At 55.3% G+C, this 26,133-nt stretch overlaps 1 protein-coding gene across 12 annotated transcripts in view; it reads left to right on the forward strand.

Moving 5' to 3' along the window:
- Positions 1-26,133, forward strand: part of LOC147186445 (uncharacterized) — a 56,088-nt gene that overhangs the window by 9,588 nt on the left and 20,367 nt on the right. For 6 of the 12 annotated variants that reach the window (XM_086102727.1, XM_086102723.1, XM_086102724.1 and 3 more), the window contains exons 1-3: positions 790-940; positions 22,519-22,597; positions 22,904-23,116. In XM_086102727.1, the coding sequence (XP_085958853.1) occupies positions 877-940; positions 22,519-22,597; positions 22,904-23,116 (356 nt within the window). In that variant the 5' untranslated portion in view covers positions 790-876. Of the gene's footprint in view, positions 1-148; positions 941-4,850; positions 5,107-16,239; positions 16,632-18,451; positions 18,612-22,518; positions 22,598-22,903; positions 23,117-26,133 lie in introns of those variants that run through there. The other 6 variants (XR_015099141.1, XM_086102729.1, XM_086102730.1 and 3 more) reach the window with 6 other exon arrangements.

The following is a 26,133-nucleotide window of genomic DNA, read 5'->3' on the forward strand; positions in this document are numbered from 1 at the left end:
GTCGACTAGTCACTTGGATTTCGCGCGCGGGAGGTGCCGCGCAGATGAGCGAAATCGAGCAATTTGAAGAAGGGAACGCGTCGCCCACCGCGGCGCACACCTCCTCTAATAATGGGCGACTCCCGCCCCGTGCGGGCGACGGGCGGGAGTCGCGCTCATTCCTTTGCGCGACCCCGCAACCGGTCGACGCCGTTTGCCAACGCAAATCGGGGAGCCTCGGCAATCGCGTGAATTGGAATATTTGTGCGGGTGGCGCATCTGTTGGCACGGCGTGGGTGCGTCGTTTTGCAAACGTGCGTCAGGCTCCCAACCACCACGCCTATTTTTAGAGCCCTGTCGGCTTAAAGCAACAATGTGACTGGCAGAACCCCCCCCCCCCCCCCCCACACACACACACACCTCCCGGTGCCACCTTGCGTGCCAGCGACGATTCACTTCCTCCTCCGTCGTCCACGTCCGCGTCACGATCGCTCGACTTTTGAACGCACGACACTCCGAAAACAGTGGAAAAAAACAACAACCCCCATTTTGACATTTGGCTTGTGGGCGCGCCGGTTGTCTTCCCTCCCACATTCCCCAAACGTGTTAGCGGGTTAGCTTGCGCGATCAGGACATGGAGCAGTTGTCAAGCGTTGCTTTTTGTTTTGTTTTGTTTTTTCAGTACAATTGAAAGCTTTAGGCCAGGATGCGCATCTGTGGAATTTGCAAAAAAAAAAGAACCCCCCCCCCACCCGAAGAACGTCGTTTTAAAGCCACAACTTCCTAAGCCGCAGGTTGCGACGGTAGGAACCGTTTCGAGCGCTTCAGCCTTGTCGAAGAAAAACAGAAAGTCGACGTCGAAACGACCCCGGCGTTTACTTTCACGTATGATCGTGAATGTCAGCTGGAACAGGTTCGGATTCCAATTCTGCCCGTTGGCGATCAAGTGCTCCTGACTTGAGTGAGGATTGTGATTGGGAAAAATAACCAGAGCGCATTCCATTGATGCAATCGTACTTGCTTTGTTTAGATTCTCTCCATCATTTGTCAAACAAATATTTGCCACCCGCCGGGTACTTTTTGTTTGTGTTTACAGCCAACGTCATAGTTGTGTGTGTGCGTGTGTGTGTACGTGCGCGCGCACGAGAACAGTGCGGTGGCATCGGTGATGCAGAAGAAGAATGGGGGGAAAAAAAGGCAAGAAAAATAATCGCACTATCGGTCCCTGCCGCTTGATATTTCATTTACCAGCAGGAACTGAGCTGCTGTGCCCCCGCCCCCACCAGGCCCATCACTTCTCCACCACAGCCTTGGCGTCCATCAGTAGCAACCTCGCCCCCGTGCCCCCCCCCCCACCCCCATCCCCCTCCTCGTAGGTGATAACAGATTAAAGCTATTCCATTTCATGCCTCAGACTCCCAAATACAATCCATGCGCACGGGGGGCTCCTCCGGGCCCCGCCCCCCCCCCCCCAAACACACACCTCCAACCACCCCCGTCGCTTCTTCGGGCCCTCCTGCCCAGGCGGGTTGCGCCCGCACCAGCCCGCTGCGCTAAGCCGCCGAGACGGAGGCCATCGCGGCAAATGACTCTGTGTGCTTGCGCCTGCGCCTGCGCCTGTGTGTGTGTGTGTGTGTGTGTGTAATAGGGTGATGTCAGCTCAGATGTGTCCGTGTGCCGTCTTGAAACAGACTTCTCCTTTTCACTGATTAAACTTGTGAAAGTATCTCTCAAGTATAGTTGCGCCCGTTTAGGCAGCAAAGTAGCCCCGAACGAGTTCATAAATGCAGTCGCGCGTGCCAACCTGCAATTTGTTTGCGTTGACGGCAGCCAGCGAGTTGAATTGATGATGACAAATGCAGCTGGAATACAAGAGGCGGTGTCCAAAATAGCCCCTGTAGCCCGTCGAGTCGTCAAACTTTTGGGCAGCAAACTTTGCGTGACTGGCAATTGTCGCATCTTGACACCACCGCCGCTGACTTTCCGATCCATCGATCACGTCCGATGTGCCTTCGTTGACAAAAACAAACAAAAAAAAAAAACAAGCATCAAGCCTGCGCTTCTGGCAAATTCTCTCTCTCTCTCTTCTCCCCCGGAGAAGTTTCCGAATTGCCTCGGCAATTGAGAAAGTGGCGCTTAGCGGCCGCGTCTTCCACAATCGGCATCGGCTGTGACAAACGCACGTTGGGCTCCAAATGCCGGCTCATCTGCGATTAGTCCTTCTTTTCGCCCATTTTCCCACATTCAAGAGCAAGCGCCGCTCTCCTCTTTATTGTGCGGGGAAAAAGTTCAGCCGCCACCAAATTTCTGTGGGCAATCCGCGAGCGCGCGCGCGCGCGCGGCTTAGCCGGACTCTGCGCGGCAACCCGCATTGATGTCGGATTGGGGTGCGTCGCCGATTCGGGGAAACGGACGAGCGCAGATTGCCGCCGCGTATATCTGGACGCCGCACGTGGGGAGCGTCTGACGCGAGGCGGCTTCGTCTCGCGCCTCGCCGGCCCGCGATAAACCGGATTAGCCCATTATTAGAGGAGGTGTGCGCCGCGGTGGGCGACGCGTTCCCTTCTTCAAATTGCTCAATTTCGCTCATCTGCGCGGCACCTCCCGCGCGCGAAATCCAAGTGACTAGTCGACTTCGTCATGCGTCATGCTAACGTTGGCAAATTAGCGTTGACGTTAGCCTAACCGTCGACCCCCAAACAGCAGCTCGCGCATGCCGCCCAACAAAGCGCAACGGGAAACAGGCAACGCGTTGCTGCCGTTGCTGCTTCCCGTGTTCGGATCACGAGATGCCTGCCGGCGGCGTTTTCGACACGTGGAAAACTCCAGGAAATGACGTGCGTGTGTGCGCGCTGAGGGAGCTGTGCAGTTGATACACGCACAGACCAGACTGTCAGTTGGTGGTCTGTCACGCGCGCACCCTCGCACACCACCAAGAGCCAGCTGCACGCCCAAGGCGGCGGCGGCGGCGGCGTTTCCTCCTCGCCGAGGAGGAGAAACCCGTTGCCCGGTCGTCTCCATCTCGAAGGCGTTCTCCCACGACACCTGCGTGAAGCAAAATGGCGGCGGGGCCTGAGTCACGACACATCGGCGGCAAAAAGTGTGACAGCCAACTGCTAATCGACTTCATGCATGCGTTTGTGTGTGTTTGTTTGGAGAAGGCGTCATTGGATTCTCGACATGAGTCAAATTTGACGCCGTTGATGGCAACTTCTCTTTTCTGGCCTCCACCAACGACTTTGGTTTGCATCTTCCACCTGCGTGCTCATTTGTTTTATTTCCAGGCAGATGTTTGATTTGGATGAACATTGAGCCGAAAATATCCCCGCCCTTTTCCATTTGTTGATGTGGCTTTTCCACGGGTGACTTTCCTTGCGGTCGTTTGCACTGGTGACTTTGTTCAGGCTTGCGATCGGCTGACTCGGACTCGGGCGTGATCTTTTCACTCGTCGCTTTGGCTTTGGCATCCTGCGCCGTTTTGCTCTCGTCGGCCGTTTCTTCTTCGGGGGACTAAAATGTCGGCGTCGGTGTGCCGTTAGCGTGCGGTCAAAAGTTTGGGTGCGCGGACAGGAAGCGGGGCTGATGCATTGTTATTTTCTTTTTTTTCCGTATCTGCGGCGTCCATCTCTCGGCGATGACGGATGCGCGCGCGCCTAATGCGGGCCGCAGCTGGCCATTAGTCAATTATGAAATTGAATCGTAACAATTATGAGAAGCCATCGCGATTAACGCCGCATTTCCTCTTTTCATTCAGCCTTGATGATTTTTGCAGAGGGGCCTAACTTCCTTATCTCCGCACCCCCCTTCCTTGCCCCCCCCCCCGCCTCCCGATTTCTCGTCTTTCCCAAGCCTCGTATTCCAACTTTCCCTCACTTTCTCCTGCCTGCTGCACTTCTTTAAAAGTAGATCTCATTAGGCTTGTCTGGCCCCCACATCACATTAAGCCCCCCCCCCCCCCCCCCCGGTTCTGGTTCTGCCCGGCCTGAGCGCTGATCTGGGCCAGCCGCTGAGGAATCTGATATGGATAAACCAATTTGCGGTGCCGCACAAACATCCCGGCAGGCGCACGCCCCCGCCTCGGCCCGCGGCCCCCAGCCACCCCCCCCACCCCCGCGCCGCCCCGGCTCCCGCTGCTCATTTAAGATGATGGTCAGAGAGGCCGGCAATTAAGTTTTAATTAGGTGGGCTAATTATTGCCGGCCAGGAAGTATCAGACGGCAGGATGATTGTTCTCTGGCCTGCGGAGGAGGAGGAGGTCGGACTTAATGTGTGTGGGGAGGGGGGGGGTGAAGAGGCGGGCGGGGGTGGGGGCTCCTTTTACACCCTTGCATATACACGCACATGCTCTCTCCTCCCACACACATCAACGCCGACTCTAACTTTCCGTCTCAGAAACGCTTCGTCCTTTGCTCAAATGAAAAAACAAGCAAACGCTGACTTGACATCATTTGGGATTTTTTTTTTGCGGGGGGGGACATTTCTTGGGCTCTCAAATGGTGCCTGTGTGGCATTTTTTATTTTTGAAACCAAGTTGTATGCTACTTTATTTTGCTCTTCAAAAAAAAACAACAACTAATAATAAGAATCGTCAAAATAAACACGCAATCAACGGAAACTGCCGGCAACAAAACCGAGAAAACGTTGAGGTGAAAGCGTCCCACTTGGGCCCAATCGGCCATTTCCCCACCCGGCGTCAGGCGGGGGCTCCCGGGTGAGCAGGCGTGTTCGGGGGGGGGGGGGGTCACGGCTGCCATATGCAGTCATTGTTGTTGTCGCGTGACGTAGCCAAATCAAAGCCGCGCCCACCGTCACCTCGATGATTCGGGAGGGGGGGGGGGGGGGTTGCGGGTGTCGGGGGGGGGGGCGCTTACCCCGACCAAAAGCTCCAACGCCCCCGAGGGCGCGCTTATCGGCGCCTCGCACCAAGCACCTCCCCCGCCCGCGCAGCCTCCGCTTGCGCCATCGGTGATGTCGGCGAGCAAATCTGCCGGCCAATTAAAAAGCGGAGATGCGCGGCCGCCAACGGCGCCCGTCTCATCGCATTCCAGGGAGAACACCGCCGGCTTTCGCCGCCTTTCTGCTCACATCCAGATCGAGATTGCAGCCTGATGAGCTCGAGGCCCCGAGGTGAGCTCGCTTGGGGTGGGGGGGGGGGGGCACTCCACGTGTGTGCGAGTGCGTGCTTGCTGTGGGAACGAGCGAAGCGTGTGCGAAGCTCTGAAATGCCGCCAGGCGCCAAAGGGAGCCGAAAAAGCTCTCCGGGAAGAAAGTGGCATCACTTTCGGCCTTCCGTCGCCACCGCGACCCCGTGACCTCGATCCGGGCACTCGTTCCCCAAAGTGGAGTCGTCGCTTGTTGACCGCCACCTACGGTTCTGGGGTGGGACAATATCTCCGCAGGCGGAGTTTAGCTCGTCGCGGCTCGATCCGTACAGAAGAACAAGATGGGGAAAATCGGCTCCTCGCTTGAGTTTGCCCGTTTTTGTTGACCTCGGAGCGGCGTCACCGAGGCCCGCTTGAAGAGAGCCGCCCGCGCTAGCCTGGAACTTTCGGTTGCCATCGAGGGAAGGCTGCCCGAGTCTTTCTCTGCCGTTTCTTTCAGGTGGCGGCTGGTGGCGGTTACAAGGCTTGCGGCGGGGGGGGGGGGGGGGGGGGGGGGTGTTGATGGGATGCGCGGTGGTCCCGCTGTGAAAGAGGCGGTCAGTTCATGACCCGGTCAGGAATGCGGCGGCGGCTCCCTGGACTTTGCACCAGCAGGAAACTCGAAACCACAAGTGGAAAAGGGCCCGTCAGTCACTTTGCCGGGGAGGCCCGTCGCTCGCTCGCATTCGCATTCGCATTCGCACGCGCACGCAGACCAAGTGGAGTCGGGCTCTGAAATCCATCTTGGTTTCTTAAGTTCTGACTTGAAATGTTCTGTGAGAGGGAAGTCAAGGGAGGGGGTGGGCGAGGGCGGGGGCGCGGGCGTCGGTCTAGTCTGCGCGCTTGCGTGTTTGAGGGCCGCCGCGCTGAGATGGGAGCAAACACAGTTGACAGCTTCCTTCCTCACGGTAAACATTGCAGCGCCACTCAGACACGGGTCACGGACAAGAAGCAAGAAGAAGTCCCACCCCCCCACCCCCTTTTTCCACCTCACCTCCAAGGGGGGGGGGGGGGCGCGCGCAACTCGACGAGCAACTTTTAGCTCCACTCCGACCGCTGTCCGCTTCCCTCTTGCAGGCAATTTGCGTTTTCTTATTTGTCGCTGAAGCGGGAAAGGCGTTGCGCTGATTCAGTGTGTGTTTGATGGCGGTTTCATTTCGAGAAAAAAAAAAAAGCGCCAAATAATTGTTCGGCCACGTGGTTAGGCAGCGTATTAGGTTTGATTTCTTTTCAAAACCACGAGCAGCTTGCTTCGTGCGACACCCACAAGTCACTCAATTAGGGACACGGAGCTGAAACAAACAAGCTCAGAGAGCTTGAACGCTGAACCAAAGAGCACCGTGCGTCCCGCCGACCGTCCTAAATCACACACACACACACGCGTGCCTATTGATGTGTGTGTGTGTGTGCAGTAGAGATGTTGACACCAACCAATTTTGTGAAGGCGCTAATCTCACAAGTGTGCATTTCTCACTTCCTTGCATATCATTACTCATGACACACACACACACACACACACACACACACACACACACACACACACACACACACTCATTGTCTGCAAGAAGTACACACACTTGCATTGGGGCTGCAGGATTAAAAGGAAATGAGAGGCAGGCATGAACAAAAGACATTTTTTTTGGAAGAGTGTGTGTGTGTGTGTTTAATGTTGGCAAAACGTCAGGCAGCCGGCTTAATTTTGCACAACCCCCCCCCCCCCTTCGCAGCCACCTCCCTTCCTCCTCCCCCAAGCTTGGCCACCACACTAAAACAGGTAATACGCACCCCCCCCCCTTCTCAATGCATTGCAACCAAAGCCACGGCGAGCGCGTGTGTGTGTGTGTGTGTGTGTGTTCAGTTACACACTGGAGAGGGTTGCTATGGCAGAACAAGAGGGAACATGTCTCCATGCAGCCAGGTGCCACCAACAGTTTTGGTGGGGGTCCAATTTGGTGGCATTGTGTTCATCTGCTGCGTGTGTGCGTGTGTGTGTGTGTGTTTAATACCTCCAGAGCAAAGGCATACAAGTGGGCCTTGCCGGAGCTCTCTTTGATCAAGTCGTCGTCTCCCTGCGTGTTCCCGGCGTACAGTCGGAAGGGGTCAGAAATGGACGCCGCGGTCGCTCCGAGGCCACCCCGCCCGCCACTTTTGTCCATTTGGCGTACGAGGACTGTCGCGCCGAGCTCAGACGCAACACGTCTCCCAAGGCGGCAGTCCTGAGAGGACAAAAAGCCTTTCTTTCTTCTCCAAATGAACGAGGAGCCTTTCATCGGGGCTCCTGATCAAGTCACGGCGCCCCCCCCTCAAAAAAAAAAAAACAGATCCTCCCCATTTTGTAGGGCGCTCCCGACATTTCCGGCTCCGCCGTTCATCTCCCGCCGTCGCATCTCGCCACGTGCCGGCCGAGCCCCCCCCCCCCCCCCCCGTCCCCCCCCACTCCCGCTCCACCTCGCGCCTCGCGAGGGGAGCTCATTCTTAGCCGCACAAAAAACGCCCGTCACGGATCGCCTCGCCGCCGGCCGCCTGTGAATTAGCCGTGTGATTACACTGAGCTCCGGTCGGCGCTCGGATTAGCGCCGGCTCCCGCTCGGGCCCTCCGATTTTGGAGAAGCCCGGCGGGGACCGGGCGGCGAGAGCTCGCTCGCGGGCGAACTCGCCGCGTGACCGCGCCATGGAGAAAGGCCGGCCAGATGGCCGCTCTGCCAAAAAGCTGCTGCGAGGAGAACCTTGGCAGCCGCGTTTTGCAAGATGGATGCCAGTCCATCCTTGCGAGGGCTCAACTTGCTCTTTGTTTGCCTCGTCCTCACGCGCTGGCCAAATGTCAGCGGGGGTGCCGGGGCGAAGGTACGCGTTTGGGTGGAAAAGTTACAAAGATGGCACCCCCAGTACCCGCCTCAAAAGCCTGAACGGCAGTCTCCTAATATGAAACTTTGACCTTTGACCCAAGACTTTGTGGTCAAACCGGGCTTGAGGCGAGCCCGCTTCAAATGAGCAAACTCGGGGTCTTGTCGGCAGGGAGCTCGTAAAGCCAAAAGTGCCGACGGGTCCCGCTCGCGCGTGAGCGACGACGGAGCTTTTGCTGCGCTGGCGTACGATAACCATTCTCTTTTTTTTTGAAACGGCCGGCGAGAATGAGCGCGGATCCATTTGGCGGCCTTCATTACCTCGCGCAATTTGATTTTTGTGAAACGGAAGCAGAATTTTTAAGGCTCGGCGGTGGCCGTGCTCGCTGATAAGCGGCGGTGCAACGGCGCGTGTAAATCGGTGACTGAAGACGCGGCGGTTATCTCGCCGTTCGCTCCTGGCTTGAGGTCCCCCCCCTCCCCCCCTTTCCCGGAGTCTCATAGCGACGCATCTTGGCCCCCCCGTATCGATCAGACCTGCGGATGCATTTTTATCTGGCCTTTCCGCTTCTTGTTGTCCTTTCTCATAAAAGGCAGATAACGCAGGCTTCATTAGAAGGCTCCTTGGCTGTTTGTTGCCTTTTCTGCCGCCTTGGTTGCTAATGACGTTAAAAACGCTCGCGCGCCCGAGCGCGCGTACGTGGCCGAGATAAGGCGGATGCATTATTTAACATGGTGGACTAATGGCCCAGATTGTCTCCCGCAACAATTGAATAACATCAGGAGATAAGCGCGCCGCTCTTAAAGGATGGGCCTGCCTGCGGAAGCCAAGATAGCGCCCGCCCGCGCGCGCGCATGGCCGGCGGCGGCAGGGCCACAAAACACGCCGACGGCTCGCGCGGCGCGCGAGTATCGACGGGAGAAGGGCGAAGCCGGCGCCGGGATCGATGCGGCCGCCGCTCGCTATTCATCCGCTATCTTTGACTTTTCACGCTAATGGCCGCAGTCGTCCGCCAAAGTGGCTTTCCAGTGCTTAGGGGCCGGCCGATAGCATCTTATCGGCCGGGCGGGCCCCCGGGCCGCCGCTCCGCAACCTTCTCGTCCTCATCGAGCCAGCGAGGGATCGGGCCCACGTATCCGTGGCTTTGCGCAAAACTCTTCCGGGTCGTGGCCGCTGCTTTTTTTTTCCTTTTTTGTCCTTCTTCCGCCGCTGCTCCTCCGAGTCCTTTCTTTTCCTGGAGGCCCCCCCCCCCCCCCCCCCCCACTTCGGCCGCTTTTTGGCTTTTTTTGAGCATCTTCTGCTGCGGGCCGCAAATGGCCCCCGGGCCTTAAATTGCACAACCCGGCCGAGCCCCAAAGTGGAATCCCCCCCCCCCCCCCGCCCCCTTTTCAACGTTTGGCCAGCGCCTTCGGAATTACGCCTCCTCTTCTATTGTCTCGGGAGGCTTTAGCGGCGAGCTGAGTGACGTTTAAAAAAGCCCGCCCCCGCCCCTGCCCTCCGGACCCCCTCCTCTAATGAAAATGTTTTAAATCTGTGTGCCCGTATCAACTATTTGGGATTATCCAATATCTTTACAAATACAGCTGATTATCCCATTAAGCTGAACTCTGGCTATAAATAGTTTTAATGCTGATGTAGATTTGCGGGGGGCTGTCGGTGGTTTTGGGGGGGGGGATAAGTGTTTTTTTTTTTTCTTCTGATTATATTTTTATTATCAGGCCCCTCGATCCTCAGCCGAAACACGCGCGAGGCGGCGTGTAGCGCCCGTGGTCCTTTCTGCGCGCGCCGAATATTGGACACGAATCCCATTCTGCCTCGGCTTCTTTCTTCTTCTCACCTCCAGAGGAAAAAAGTCCGGCAGAGGACTTCTTTTATTCGCAACTCTCTCTTCTCCCGCTTCTTCTTCTTCATTCTATTGCATTTATTCATATTCGGCAGTCAATCATTTGTGCGGCTGGCGAGGCAGCAGGCAGCCGGCGAGAGAGAAATCCCAAGATTGCAGATGGAAGTGCTATTTTTTTTTTTCATGTTCTTATCCTCGCGCATTTGAAGCGGCGATGTGGAAAAGCGCTGGAAGCACCGCTTTACATAGTGGCGCCCCCCCCCTCGCAGTTCAACCCCTTCCCCCCCCCTCATCAAAAGCCGCCAATCGGGCCTAAATCAGCATGCAAAATGCCACTCAACCCTGTAGCCTTTATTAAAGTTTGCAGGGACTCAATTTGAGATAGCGATCGTTCCTATTAAAAAGCCAAATGTAAGATAGTTTTTTTTCCCCCCCCCTCTAAATCTCAGAGTGGAATGGAATTGTTAATCAGCATAGGCTGATGTGATTTCTCTGTCACAAATCCTGCCCTGGGCTCAGTGGCGCACCAGCTTTACCGTAACTTCGGGCTTAGCAGTCGCCACGGAAACCAGGGGAGGAGGATTCGCATCGTGTGTGCGTGTGTATGCGGGGGTGTAGGTTGTGACGGGGTTGGGGCGGGGGGCGGGGGTGGGGGGCGCATGTTGGCTTAGCCCCGAACGCTCCCCCCCCCCCCCTTCCCCCAGCCCCCTTGATCTCCACCAGCCGCCATCAGCTTCTCGATAACGAGGGCTTGATTGAACGGGACACGAAATGGCTGACCTGCGACCACTTTGTCTTTCGACTTTCTTGTACGCCGTGCGGGGGCGGCAGCGGCGTGTGAAATCGGGGGGTCTTAACAGGATGAGATTGGGGGTGCTTGGCCTCCGTCCGGCCTGGCACGGCCCGCCGTCGGGAGGCTGAGCCACCGACCGCCCCCCCCCCCCCTCCAAACTCCCTGCAAAAGCCCATATTCTCTGCTTTAGATTAACCTCCCGAAACACACAGACATCCAGGAGCTGTCGATCCAAAAAAAGGCTCCAAGTTCCTGACCTCACTTGCTAGGCCACGCCCCTTAAAGGCATGCATCAACACGCAAATGTTTTATCGCGTGTGCGTGTGTGTCAGTGTGTCTCCGTGATGATGTCAGAAATCATTTGTCGATGACTGGAAGCCGTTGGCTTCCAATCCTGTGATGTGTTGTTGTCGGGTGATTAAAAAAAAAAAAAAAAAGATCGTCGGCAAGGTGGCGCACGCTCGAAGCTGAAGCGTACATTTATTTTCTTAATTATCCCGCCGCGTTTGCGTTTGCAATCAGCGTTTTGACGACCTCGTTCATTAGCCGGGCCGCCGTTGCCGCCGCCTCTGCAATCTCCGGGCGGCTAATTGAATGCGATTTTTAATGGGCGCGTGTGTAATCCAATGCTGCGGCTGCAGAGCGACTGCGGCGTGTTTTGCCTTCTTTTGTCGTAGCGCGCGTGTTGTTTGTGTGACGTGTGGAACAATCGAGGCTCCTTGCAAAAAAAATTGTGCACGGCTAGCTTGGCTTTAGCATTTGAATTCCAATTGTGACAGCTCGCCGCCATTGTTTTTTTTATGGGGGGCGCGCTACATTGCGGCTCACTGAGAGTTAGCATTGAGCAGCTGCTAGCTGTGTTATTGTTGGTGTGCAGCCTAACGGCTTACGGAGTAAACAAAAGCATCGTACAAAAGTTGCTAAAAAAACGTTGTTGTTGTTGTTTGGTTTTTGGGGATTTTGACACTCAGGCTGACTTCGCCGCATAACAGCGAAATGCAGCATCACCGTGTTTGCTCGCAACTCTGGGCTGCCCTAATTGAGCCAAGTCGGCGCATCTTTCAAGTTGAATGTTGAAGCAAAGACGTTTCCAAACATCTTTGACTTTGAACACCCCGATCAACATTTTTGTGACCTACCAAACCGGTCACCGACTCCGAATCGGCTTACGTTTGTGCGTAGACTTTAAGGGCTGGAAACGTGAAACACCTTTCGCGTCGCCGATTCGTCAATCGATCTCCGATCATATCGTCCGAGCGGACACGTGTGAATGGAATTGCGCTGTGGAAGCGTTTCTAATATTTAGCCGGAGCGCCACGAGGGGCGGTGCGTTTTTGAGCGCCGGGCCCATCTTTTGTCTCGGCTCGGAGGGCAAACACACGCTCGCGACTCCCCGCCTGGGGGGGGGGGGGATTGTCCGTGGGCACGTTTGCTCCTCGGTATGATATGTTTACCAAACACCTGTTTAGAATGCGGCGATGGCGCGCGCGCGCGCGTGCGCCGCCGCCGCTCTCGCGCGCGCTCCCCTCCGGCCCCCGCCGCAAATGTGGGTATTATTTGTCAGGCCTGGCAGTGTCTCCAGGCTGCTTCAGAGAGATACAAGGAGGCGAGTGATAAGGAGAGCATCAGAAGGGCAGTTAATTGCCTGCAGTCTCCGGGAGCCGGGGAATATTTAAAATCTATGGGATTAAAGGCAGATTAAAAAGTGCAGAAGCAGTGGGCCCAATGGCGCTTCAAGATTGCAATCAGCAAGGGTAATGGGGGAGGGAGGGAGGAGGTTGGGAAAACATGAACCAATGGAAGGGGGGGGGGGAGTGACAGATAGGAAATTTAGACGCCCCGGGTTCCATCTTGTAAGCACGATTCATCTACGTGTAAATCGTTTTTTTTTTTTTCTTTTCCCTGCTCCTCGTCGGAGGCCGGCGACGCTCGACTCGGCGCACTTATCGCATAATCGGTGAATTAAAAAGCGCTGCACCCCCCCCCCCCACCCCAACCCTCTGCGAGGATTAAGGAGCGTGATTTAAAGACGGCGGGAAAAAAAAAACAGCCGAATAATAAAAGCCAGGCCATCCAAAATGGGCGCCAAAGGCTGGGAAAAAATGTCAAGTCAGACGGGCTAAACAGCACCAGCGCTAATGAGTTTATCTCGGACCTTTTTGAAGAAGGGGCCGAGATCCCTAATTGTTTCTTATCTGAACGGCAGCACGTAATCCTGTTCATGACCACCAGCAAAAAAAAATTGTACTCTCGCAAAATTATTTGGATGCAAAAATGTCAACTCAGCCGGCCCAACGAGTCCAAACAAGCTCAACTCGGACCAGCGCAATTTCTTTCAAAGAGCAAAATCTCCAATCGCCTTTTATCTCATGTAAATCGGGTCCGACTGTTCGTGGGCGCACCGAAAATCATCAGCAAAGTTTGATCCCGATTTAAAAAAAAAAAAAATCTCTATTGATGTATGTTCAAATATTTCGGCAGTTTTACCCGCCAAGAGCCACGATTATTCCTACCGTGATTGACATCGGGGCATCCTGCCGATGACCTCACCGAAAATCGGAATCAGTCAACAGAAATAATATTCATCAAGTATTTTGCCAAAAATTGGTCAACAAAACAGCAGCATCGTCATCCTATATTCGACCATCATTTTTCTATCCTAACCTTCTTATCCTGATCTTTATTTTTTTCTCGATTGTTTGGAATTAAAGATAGACATTGACAAAAGAACTTTCTCTACTCCAAACACTAAATGTTTCCCCCCCCCCCCCCAATTGTTTCTCATCTAATCCACAGGCGACAGCATCATCAAAATCAGCTCCTAAAATGATGATGATGATTTTTTTTTAATGTTGCCATCATCATCTTTCGTCCTTTCAAAGGTTTGCCTTTGGCGAAAGATTAGTCTCATAAATTATGCATGGCGGTAATCCGAGGCGGCGATAGAATCTTTGGCGGGGGGGGGGGCATCGCCGCCGCCGCTATAAATATGAAACAGATGTTGGTGACATTTGAAGAAAGTCCAATCGGTCCCGACTAACCCCCCCCCCCCGCCCATAATCGACATCACAATCCCACTATGCTATTGTGCAATCCTTTTGCGTAGATGACTGACTTCCTGTACGACCTGTCAATCACGGGCAAAATTGGAACATGACTGATTAGAGTTTTTTCCAGATGAGGCAACATTCGGCTGATGTTGTTTTTTTTTTTTTTTGTGACAGGCGCGCACAAACTTGCGTGTTGGCCTGTCAGTCCAAATGCAAGCGTGAGCTCTTATCTCATTGGCACGCGGGACCTCTCACCTAACCTCTTCTTCCTCTTCATCCTCCCTCCCAGCGAGCGCGCGCATCCCAGCCCCCCGGGGGGGGGCTGCGGGGTTGCCATGGCGACGGGCGCCCGCGTGGTTGAATGACAGCCCGTTTAGATTGATGGGGTCACCTGCTCGATGTTGCGCGCACGCCAGCTCACCTGCACATGCAGGTGGGGCAATTCTATAGATTGGTGCTGTCATCACAAGCGAGCTCCACGTAAATGCCATCCGCGCGCACGCGCGCGCGCGCTCTGCGTGTGTGCAAAGGAGCAGTCGGATAAGCGGTAATTAGACAAAGGGGGCGGGGCAACAATTAACCCGCTAGCTCCCGCAGCAGCAACACAGCTCGCCCTTCAAGGCGAGCGGCGCTCCCTCGGGCCGCAGTCATTCGGCGGCGTGATGATTACATGCGGTCGGCGAGGGCGCGGGGGGTGGGGGCGGGGTGGGGGGCTGGTCTCGCCGGTCACGTCCTTGTGCCGCCGTGCGTTGTTGACAGCATGCGGCATTAAACGGTCTTAAAGTGTTTATTTGCTAGCAGAGTCTCAGGGCATGGCGGCGCACGTGCGGGGGGGGGGGGCGGGGGGGGGGGGTGTCCGGGTGTCGGCGGATGCAAAATTTCGACCCCTGTGTCAGGTCAAAGACGGGCCAAAAGCTTGTCTTCATCATCGGCATTCTCCAAAGGCCGCACACAAATACGCAGCTCGCAAGGGCGCGCTTGATTGATTGTTTCTGAAACTTTCACTTCTTTTTTTTTTTTTTTTTCCTCCATCCCGGCTGCCTGTCCATCAAACGCTCGTCAGGATTTGAATGATTGCGGCGACATTCCAAAGATTTTAGCGCACCATTTCGTCAATATTTGCAAGTAGTTTGGAATTGATTTCATTCCATTTTTGGCACGAGATGATCACCAATAAAAACAAGACGGTCCAAATTGTCCAAACGGTCAAAGAGACACTTTGAAGCGTCTGACCGACGATGCATTTTGTCTTTCTCTCCTTCCAAGAATGCTGCTTTGAAATTGTTTTCCACTTTGTTGACAACGAGAGCGGACTGTCAAAAGTTTCCGCGGGGCGGGTTTCAGGTGTTTTTTTTTTAATTTTGAAATGACTCTTCTCCTACTGATTATTACTTTGCGTTTGTGCGCAGAAGTCGGGCGCGTGTCAGAATGTTTGAAGGCTTCTCATCCTTCTTCCCCTCCCAGTAAAACAAACATTTGACGGCTTTTTGTGGAGGCTGTCTGAAGCGTTTTTTTTTTCGCCGCTCGACGCGGCGGCGGCGATGGTGGCGGATCTTTTGGCGTAATCACCTTGACACCCGTCAAGCGGCGGCGTGAAACAATACTCAGCAAATACTCGCAAGCGCACATCAAGCGGCTTAGAGGCGACGCCGCCTTCGCCGTGACGCTGATTTGCACTTTCATGCAAATAAGTGCTTTGTAGTCTCCGTATGAAAAGGTCTTATTAAATCTTACTTTGCATTATTCGCCCGTTTGGATGAGGGGGGCTGCGAGAAAGGGTGGGGGGGGGGGGGGTAAATCTATCAAAGGCTTCCCAATTCAATAACTTGTTTTTTTGTTGTTCTTCATATTTATTCCACATTTTAATTAACTTTGGAAGACGTTTGAGTCCGGGCGGCGAGCGAGGGCTTTCCGACTCCTTCAGATCTTCTCGGCTTCTCCGCCGGCTTCGTGGGGGTCGGCGGAGTGGGAAGGGGAACTTTTTTTTTTTTTTGTTTCGTTTTAACAACAGCGTCGGCAAAAGCATCCATCGATCAATTCGGGTGAATTCATTACCCAGTTGGGGTTGAACCGATGAATCGACTCGTCAATTCGTTGACTTGACAACTCGGCATGGATGATTCAAGCTTGAAGGCGAGTGTCGGCGGCGTCCATTTGCCTTGTCGGAGGCTTTTAAAAGACAACAAACGCAAGTGCGACGCCTCGTCGCGAGCGCACGCCCCCGGGGCCACGCTTTCCTGTCAGACGATACGGCGGGGTGCACCGTAGAGGGGGGAAACGGCGGCGCTGTGAAAACGTGGCTAAAAGCCTCGCGCTTTCAATTAGAACCTCCGTTGTGGATTAGTCACACCAAAACAATGCTAAGAGTGCTGCTTGAGACTGACAAAGGGCTTGCAAATGCCGCCTCGCCGCCTCGGGCTGCGCCGTCCTTCCTCGTTTGCTCCGATGTTGCGTCAAGGCCGACGCGAGCGATGGGCCGTCGGGTCGAACCAACCAATAACCGCCGAGAGCATCGTTGCGCGCCGAGCCGACTTTTGACGTCGTGGTGGCGAGCGCTCTGCTTTTCGGCCCTCTCGGGGGGGGGGGGGGGGGGGGGGCCGTCCCGTTCTTTCGCAAGTGCGGCGGGCAGGTGGCCGTTCACCTGCACTTGACACCCGTCAGGGAGTTATCGCCGCGCGTGTGTTTGCGTGCGCGCGTGCGGTTTATCAGTTAAGCCCCAAACAGGGAAAGTTCATCCTCTGTGTAGATGCTATCTGGCCGTGTTGACAGCCGCGAGTCTCGGCTAAGCTGCTGTGTTGAGCGCGTGACAAGAGCGCGCCGCCGCCGCCGCTTTGCCCCCCCCCCCCCTTTTTCTTTTTCTAAACAGCCGCCCCCAATTAATCAGCACGCCGACTGCGGAATTCCAAACGCGAACTTCCGAGCGGACCGACCGGTTGGGCCGGCGTCGATGGAACAGACGCCTCCATAACTGTTTTTACTCGGCAAGTTAAACCTCCGTTTCGCTCCGAGTGCCTGTTGGCGCACCCCCGAAACCATTTAGACAAACATGACACATTCATACGACATCTTACTCAGATGACAATCTAATGACCATACCGGACTGCCGTTCTACTTTCAATCTGAGGCCGGGCGGGCGCACCGCCGTTGGCAATCGTTTGCTGACACGCACCGATAATTGCTTGGACCGCACTGGAGCAATCTCTCCTGAGCACAAGCCGTCACGACCGGCCTTCGCCAAATATTTGAAGGCCCCTTTCGCAAATGACAAAAAGTCCAAGACCGCAGATGCGAAAGACCTGTTCGAGACTCATGATTGGAAAATCTCGTTCGACCGCGAGCCCCCTTTCATATCCTGAAAGATTTGGTGCACCCCCTCTACCTCACACGCGTCCACAAAAGCAGTTTTTCAAACGTTAAGGCCGTTTGAAAATGCCAATCTGAGACGTTTCAACAAAATGAATCTCCTATCGTTAGACTTTCTCTGCCGGTCTTTCCTGAACAATTGAAGCCTCGCACCCCCTCGGACATCCGGACAGAAAGGGGACACCCTCTCTCCTTTGTTCATCGTCAGTGCCAGGCATTCAGTCGCCAAAACAACAGCAAAGTTTATCACGTCCGAGTGCCATTCATACCCGCAGACTGTCACGCTGCCACCCTGCTTTGAATGTCTCACCCCCTGGGGGGTGCACCGCCGCCCCAAATTGCCGTTTGGCCGGTACGCATGAATGCCCGCGCACAAGCGCACCTCTTCTCCTCTCAGTCGGCGTGCAGGCGGGGGGTGTAACCCTACCCGCTAATGCCGCAATTAGGCTAATGGGCGGCGCCGCCCAAGCGAGAACCCCCACCCCCACCCCCACCCCACTCTTGACGGCGGCGGGCGGTCGCGGCCTTCCGCTCCCGTTCGGCACATCGGCTCCGACGCTAAAATGCGACGGACGCCATCTGACGACGTCGGCGAGCAACGCGTCACTGCCCGGAAGCCGTGAGCCGGCGGAAGCCCACCAAGATCATCTCTCAGCACGTGCGTATGCACGCTGTGTACGATGAATCGTGGGGTGTGCGTGCGCGCATCGGTGTAATTAAAGTGCGGAAAGATGCACACTCTGTGTTTTTGCGGCCTAAGAGGCTTAGCTCAGTACTTGGGGCCGCCGCCCGGATATTTCATTTCTTTCGACTTAAATAACGACACGACGCACCACGTTTGCCCCCTCGGCCCCCGGCCGCCCCTCCCTCATCTTCAAACCACCGCATCCAATATCAATTGCTCATCTTTACCACCTTTGTCATCGTGGCGGCTCGTCTCTATTCGAAGCCGGTAGTCGGCTAGGGTGGAGGCTGACGGGGGCGGGGGACGCTTCCAGGGGGAACTCCACGCCCCCGGTGGGCTGCCAGGCGGAACAACGCAGAAAAGTCAAATCCTCGCTCATGTTGAAATAAATCGCTGTTCATTAGCGCGTGTGCGCGCGCGCGCCAGCGCGACTGCTTGTGCGTTTGTGGCTTTGTGTTTTTGGTGTGCCCCTGAGAGCGTTTGCGCATTTATGTGTGAGCGAGTGTGAGTGTGCGCGTGTGCACGCGCGCGCATGTGCATCGCATCGCATCCTCGCGCCTTGTGGCGCTGCAGCGTTTGTTTGAAATGAAAATTCCCGAATGTTTGAGGGATTACAGCGGATTGGCAGCTTGCTATCCGCACCCTTGTGCGCGCACCCGCGCTTGTGGACGAATAACACAAGTTGAAACAAAACAACGGGGGGGAAAAAAAAAAAAAAAAGGACGTGCCTCGCTTCGCCGCTGCATCGTCATTGCCGGCATTGACCTTCTGCGACTTCTATTCCACTTACACACACAGTCACACAAACTCTACACGCACACTTCATTGTACTTTCATCCTCACCAATGGCGCAGAAAAACCGTCGTCACACTTCATTGACCAAGAGAGGACGTAATTGTGTGTCCAGCTTCAGGTGAATGTCGCTATTTTGACTACCGAGTGCGTGAGGGTTTGTGTGTGTGTGTGGGGGGGGGTGCGCATACTTTACTCAGCCCCCTCTCTTGTGCTGGCTGCTCATTCACCTTGTCCATTAGAGGAGGGGTCAGTGGAAGGTGATGTTATGCTTGAAACATCGCTGCGGGTCCAACCTGCACGAGAATATAAACAGCTTGTTCTGACCTGCCAATGTCTCCGCTAAAATGGAAGACCGGATTTCTCATGACATGACATAATGAGCATGGATGTGTGTGTGTGTGTGTGTGTGTGTGTGTGTGTGTGTGTGTGTGAAGATCGCGTTTCGACTGCGCTTGGTGTTTATTGGCTAAACAGGCGCGGGTCAGGTTGAGTTGCTACTGTTGCGACCTTTGCAAGTTACTTTGCGGGCCCCGTGCTGGCGGCAGCGTTGACTGACTCGATGGCGTCATTGCCGAAGTTCGCAGTCGAAGGCGAGCCCGTCGATACGAGAAATGACCGAGAGGGGCTCACCCCAAGGAAAGTAGAGGGAGCGTCGGCCAATTGGGCAATCCTGCCGGAAAGCAACGCCGAACGTACGCGGCGGGCCAACAAAACTTGCCCGGATGTGGCGCTGACATTTGAGCGCGCGACGTCCTTTATCCTCGGCGAAGAACGACGCTCACCCGAGAGCCGCCGAGTGAGTCCGTCTTCGAGCGCCCCCCGGTGGCCAAGCTGCGTAAACCGGACGGAGCACGTCTTTTCAATTCGACCCAAAGGTGACGAAAAAAAAGGGCGTTCTTGAGTCCGCGACGGCGTTTCTGTGCGATCGGGCCGACCGCTACTGTTCCCTGACGAGAAAGCGCATCGCAGATTGTTCAACGGCTCTGACGTGACAACGTGAAGCAAAGCTGTCGTCACCTCCGCTCGGGAGATTGCATGGGAAGCTTTTGAACGGGGGATCCGTTTAATCTGCCGCCCGCCGCGGCCCCCGGCGGGCTTCCCCCCCCGCGTCCGGCCGCTCGCCGCACCCACGGCGCGCTCATCTCCATTTTAAAAAGTGGCTCCAATTCCCTTGTCACGCCGGCCGCGCTCGCTCTTTGTCCGCGGCGGGATGAAAGGCGACACTCCACAATCGCGCCGCGCAACGTCGGCCGCAAAGTTAGCGGCGCGCCGCTCGCTTGTCGCATTTACATCACTAAAGCCCGCCGGCCGTCGGCTCTTCATTACATTTTGCACCATCTTGCCACATCAAAACCCCAAAAGGCCGACCGACCTGCGTTTGCTCAAAAACTTTGGCCACTATTACCGTTTTGCTTACCCGGTCGGGAAGCCTTGCTGCGTGTGGTTGAAACATTTCGACGACTTGACTGTTTTAATATATTAACAACTTCTTTTTCTGTTTGTTTTGGTTGCTCAAAGTGTTTCAGCAGAAGCCATCGGTCCTCTTTGCTGTTTTAAATCGGGCCGCGGCCTAACTCAGATGTTTGCACCCTGACAAATAGTTAGCTTTATAGCTAATAGCTAATAGCTTTTTTTTTCTCTCTCTCTCGAAATGTTCCCTCCGAAAACGCCGGTCGCTGATGTATTCATTTCAAGCGCAGCCCATTGAGGCGGCGGCGAAGGCGGCGGCGAAGGCGGCGGCGAAGGCACCGGCTCTCGAAGTTCCATGTCGTACAAATGTAACTTTGTGAAAAGCTCATTTTGTCACCTGAGTGACTCCAGCCTCGGGAAACACACTGGCGCTCGCGCGGCCTTTTGTCATGCTAATGCCGCTAATGCGCCGACTGCATGCGTCCCCTGTGAGAGAAAGGCGCTGGATTACAAAGAGCAAGATAACTTGTGCGACGACTGAACGGCGCTCACCCCAAAAAAAAAAATAAAGTCCGAGTTAAAGCCTCGGAAGAGGACGTTAGGGCGCGGGTACGTCAAATCGAAGCAAAATCCAAATCCGTCGTTCCTTCGACTCGTCGCGGCGCCTTTTGTCCAGCCGGCGCCGTTATTTGCCGTTTTTCTTGCGAGCGCGTCTGTTGTTGTTGTTGTGGGGCGAGGACAACTCGGCGGGATTAGCGGCAACCCGTTACAATGCTGACACGGACTAATGTGGGTGTTATCTGCACTTTTTTTTTTTTTTCCACCAGCGTGCGCGTGCGTGTTGGGCCACGAGCGAGACGTGAGCATCAAAGTTCTCGTACGGCGATCCCGCGTCGATCCAAAGGGTGACGTCGGAATTCGTTCATTGTGATGGCAAAGAGCAAAAGTGGGCTTGACCGGCCGCCATCGGAAGCGACGAAGACGGCAAGAGAACTTGGCCGGATGTCATTTCATGACAAATGTTCCCAAAACGCAGACGGAAGGAGTTTGGCCATTCAAGTGAGGCGGGGGCTCCGACCGCCACGTCGTTTTCCGCTAATGGAATTCTTTATCTTTTACTCACCCCCCCCCCCTCTCCCCCCCAAAAAAGAAAAAAGCAATTGGCAGGCGGAAAATCACAAAATAATTCAAAGAATTCAAGTGTGGAGTGTATCACATTTGGCGTTCGGTATTTTTGTGACGATTAAGTGGCGCACTGCAGCTTTTTGTAATGAATTCAAACATTTTTGTCCTTTGGAAAAAAATAAAAATGGGACGGTGACCTCGTGGAAAGTGGCGATTGTTTCCGGCAATTTCTGTGAGCCTCTTGACCACGTTTGGCACCATCTCGTTTCCGCCTTACGCTCACGTTATTCCGCGCTTTGGTCGGATGTCGAAGTACACCGCGTGGACTTTGTTTCTGTTTTATGTGTCGATGAATCTTATTTTCGGCGAAGCCTTTTTTTTTTTTTTTGCGCGGTGCCACTCATCAGAAGACGACGAGTCGTCGTCAAAGTTGAGGCTCCTAAAGTGAGCGTCGACATTTAACGAGGCCTCGTCTGTGCGTCGGACTTAAGCTTCTCGCCGAGGATACTTTGAAGCTCCTGAAAAGCAACCTGGACGTGATTGGACGTCATCGGAGGCGGGCCAGCCAAGCCTTAAAGGCGGCGGCGGCGGCGGCGGCAGCCTTTCATGTTTGCGGTATCCTGCTGCCTTTCATGTGCTCGCTATCTGGAATTAATTGCTTTTCAAAGCGCTGGCGAACGTACCGCATGTTGCAATGTCCCCCCCCCCCCCCCACCCTCGTGCATTTGTTTACCGTTTTGCAGACGCTAATGCTCTCAAGCCCAACAGCGGCGTTGCGCCGTGTACGGGCTTCTACGGCGCCACGCGACGCCGCTGATATTGACAGGCAAACAAAATGGCCGCTTCAATCACATGATCATTCTTAAAAAAAAAAATTGACAAGAAAAATAAGATGGCAATTTGATCTTATTTTTGTGGGGGGCAGCGGGGGCGGGGGGGTTCTATTGTCAAAGTTGCCCGCAAAGACGACAATTTGACACTCCAACGAGCCTCCAGACGCACCTGCGTCTGGTTAGCGGCCGCGACGTGGAGGCGGACCCGCTTCCCGTTTGGCTCGTCTTTGCGTCAGGCCAAGCTTCTGGGGCGCAAAGTCGCCGGCTGCCGGGCCGGCGCGCTTTTGCTCCATTTTTGTTCAAGAAGGCGCGCCGGCGCTGGCGCCGCGTACGTCTGCGCGACGCCACCGTCGCTAATGTGTTTATACAAGGACCCTCGCATTCCACGCTAAGAGCCTCCGCTAAGGGCCTCTCGCCAACACACGGGCCCGTTCTCAAATATCCATTGTGGCATTATCCCGTGGCTTCGGCGAGGAAGAGGAGGGGCGGGCGCTCCGGGTCGCGAGGACATCCATCATCGGCCGGCGGGCCCGTCACATTAGCCCGGGACGGCCCCGCTCGGGCTTCCTGACGGCTCGCGTTTGCGTGAGCTCGCCGCCGCGCTCTTCTCCGCCATCGCGGCGTTTAACAAGTTTTTTTCTTTGCTTTCTTTTTCAGATGATGCCAAAACGCGTGAGGTGCTTCCTGTTTGGGAGCGAGCCGGTCTTCATTTGGACGCGCATACCTCGGGTCAAAGGTGCGTCGCACGAGGCTAAATCGCCGCTTTTGCGAGAAAGGCGAGATTCCAACCTTGAACTTGCAAACTGTGAGGCGGACGCGCTAACGCGCTCATCTGCGTGAGGAAATTAACTGAAAAACGTTTATTTCTTTTTTCCAAATGCTTTTCAATAACGCGGCGACAGATAAAATGGCAGCCGTGGAGATGTGAGCAAAAAAAAAAAAAAAAAAGAAAAGAAAAGCCAAACAAACAAACAAAACAGCAACAACAAAAATGGCGGAGATCCGTCAGCCATTGTGCTCGCTGACACGCTAATCCTTGCAGGTGTTGCGGCGCGGCGTCGGCGCCGGGGCCCTTTTGGGCGCGCACGCCACTCCGGGAACGGCGGCCGCCTTCCTCCGAGCGGCTCGCCGTCAGCCGTCACTTGGGCGGCGAGAGCGGATCCCCTTCCGGCGTCTTTGTGTCGCCATTGTGCCGCCCGGAGAGCCGGCTCCTTTCGGAATGCCAGGTGCCAGCGGAGCTCAAGAGGGGACGCAGGTAAAGCCCCCCACCCCAGCCCCCCCCCCCCTCTCCGCCCTTCTTGCAGAGCCCGCGAGGTGTCAAGTGGGAGACTTTCTTGTCTTGTCGTGGCGCTGAGACGTTAAGAAAGCGTGTCAGACGCTCTTTGGCGGTTTGTTTGTACTCGGGGACGCGGCGGCGGCTTACAAAACGCGACGACGTGTTTACCTTTTTCCCCTCAAAGCGCGTCACACGTCAGCCTTATTAAATTTGCAAGCGGAAGAAAAAGCCGCGTCAAAAGCTTTATCGTGTCTTTTGTGTCGGGCGCTATCGCGCTGCACCGGGGGAAGAAAAAAAAAAGATAAACAAGGCCGAACACCCCCCCCCCCCCCTCAAACGGTCCTTTTGGGTTGCGCTTGGGTTTGTCGTGGCTTTGTGACAGACGTCAGAGATGCGTTATTGCGGCATGATGGATCACTTGTTCAGTCTTGCGGGCGCATCAAAGCGCGCGGGCAATATCGCAGAGGATTTCTCCCCCGTCGGCCTCTCGCGCGGTTCGTCCCGACGGAATCCAAATCCGCGTCCGCGATTTATCGACTCGTTTGAAGCCGAACGTCGTCGTCCGCGTTCCGGCCGTTGGATTTCCTTCCTTCCATTTGGAAAACCATTTGGAGTCGTCCCCGTTTGGAAGAAGTCGAGTTGTCGAATTAGAATGCAAACTTCCCATCCAAGGGCACCCTGACCAAGTTTGCGATGGCTGCCGTGTCAGCGCTGCGCTTAAACCGGCTGCAAAGATTAATCGCGGGCAAACGCGCGCGCGAGTGTCTATCTGACGCTCGCAGCGGTTCAAAGTGTGCCGGCGCTTGGAAACAGATTAAAAAGTGCCTATCAAGTGATGCATTGCAATTGTCATCGCCGCCGTGCGAGAGACATCCTTTTTGCATAAAAATACTCGCCTTTTGTTTTTTTTTTTTTCTTTTTCTCCCTCTCGCCGCGCTATCGGCGCCGAGAGGGAGAAGTCGCTAATCCCGCGCGTGGTCGCATTTGCAGCGCTGGCAAATAAACAAAAGCCGCAGAAGGAGGGCGGCGGAGGTGCGTCAACTGCCCCTTCCTCGTGCGGTTGAGGACAACGAACAGACGTGGAGCTCGCAGGAGATGTCAGCTGCGCGAAAGGGCCCGCGTCGACCCGTCTGGCAGTCGAGGACGCCGCAAATGTGAACAGCGCCAAAAGTTGCCGCTTGCCGCGCTTTGGTTCCGCCTCGTTTGCACAGTGACTGATTTTAGGCTAGCCGCGCGCTAACGAAAACGTCGCGCCGATCTCGCCATCCGCGGCGGATCTCTTTTGCGACGAAATCCGCCTCAATGTGAAGCTGAACTTGACCTTGCGGGGTATCGAGATAAAGACAGGCCGGCATGTACTTTGCTCCTAAATTGAGCCCCCTTTTTGCCTGATTTGAGCAAGTCGGCGAGCGGCGACGGCTCACCCGCGCGCCAAACCCGAGCGCCGATGTAATCGTCCGACGCGGTTTTTCTTTAAAGGACACAAAATGTCTGACATGAAAAGAGCCCAATCGGCCGAGCGATCAGCCGGCGCGCGAATGAAGGCGGCGCCATTGTGCGCGGCGTGTCGCCATTGTGCCGCCCCCGCGCTGATAGAATACGCCGCCGCGATAAAGAAAGCCAACGTCGCCGAGGGTCGCGCGGCGTTTTTTTTTTTTTTTTTGTTCCGCGCGCTCATTGTCGCCGCCCGGGAATCGCGACAAAGCGGCCGGGATCAGGCCGGCTTTCCGGTTGGAGAGACGAGCGCGGGTCTTTGGATTAGCGGCGAGCGCTAATCAGCGTTTGTCCCACCTGAAGCCGCCGCGCTCGTCTTCACCTTCTTTAAATTAATGGATGCTCGGCATAAGCCGGCCTTTGTCGCGCCCGGACGCCGGCGTTTTCGTCACTTTTAACGACTTTGTCGAGCGAGTCCCTCTCAGCCGCCGCGCAGGCGGGTCGCTAACGCGGCTTTTAGCGGGGAGGCCGACGTCCCGCCCGAGATGAAGATGACAGCCGCGCGCCGTGGCTTTGCCAAACTATTGTTCGTCTTCAAACGTTCGCCCGAGAGTTAAACGAAACCGGTCTTTGCTGAGCGGAAAGTGAACTTGCTAGCGCCGCAAAAAAACTTTGTTGGGACGTTGGGCTCGACGTGAGAAGAAAGGCCGTCGCCGGACCGGCTCTCGCCGTGTTTGCGTCTCGCTAATTCCTCACACCTTCCGATTGCGGCGGTCTTAGCTTGAGCGCGTGTGACACGCCGGCGTCCAAAGCTCTTCATTGTGCGCGCTCAACTTTTGAAAAGGAAATCCATTCTGTCTCCTAATTGCATGTCAGGCCGCATCCCGCCGACGTTTGAAATGAGCAAAGATGCTGCTGCTCTTTGTGCGCGTGGCAGGAGGAGGTGAGCTTTGTCTTTTTCAGCTTCTCCCTCGCTTTTTATTTTTGGATTTCACATTTTCTTGCGCTGGAGGTCATCGACGTGCCGTTGACGGCGAGGGCGCGGAGGGGGGGGGGGGGATTAAACCGGGGCCGTTCCGGCCCCCCCCCCCCTCTCTTTTGATTGGGACTCTTAATTACACGGCCGTAATGAAGGGGCCGCCGCCCGCGTCTGGCCTTTGAAAGCCGAAGCCTTCCGCGTCGGTTCGGCTCGGCCAATTAGCAAAGCCGCCGCCACGAATATTGCAGGCGGGCAGGGGGGGGGGGGGGGGTGTTGATATATACTGGATGTGCTATTTGTGCTATTTCGCTGATAGGCTGCGAATCGGGATTTCCCGCTTCAGTGCACTCGGCGCGCTAAAGCCGTCCGAGCGAGGAGGCTAGGCAAAGTGGTGACGCTGATTTACGCGCGCGCAGACGTCCTCACTTTTGCACAAGCTCATCAAATGCGTGTTTGCCGCAGTGGCGAAGAGAAACCATTTTCTTTCTTCCATCCCAAAGAAGCGGAGCTCCGCCCGCCTTCGACTATTGGACGGGAGACGGCGCTTGCCGCTGCCTCCAAAGCAAGTCCAGCCAGAGCCAAA

Source organism: Hippocampus guttulatus, chromosome 22 (genome assembly GCF_054856545.1).
Source record: "Hippocampus guttulatus isolate MCC_2025c chromosome 22, RoL_Hgut_1.0, whole genome shotgun sequence".
Classification (NCBI taxonomy): domain Eukaryota; kingdom Metazoa; phylum Chordata; class Actinopteri; order Syngnathiformes; family Syngnathidae; genus Hippocampus; species Hippocampus guttulatus.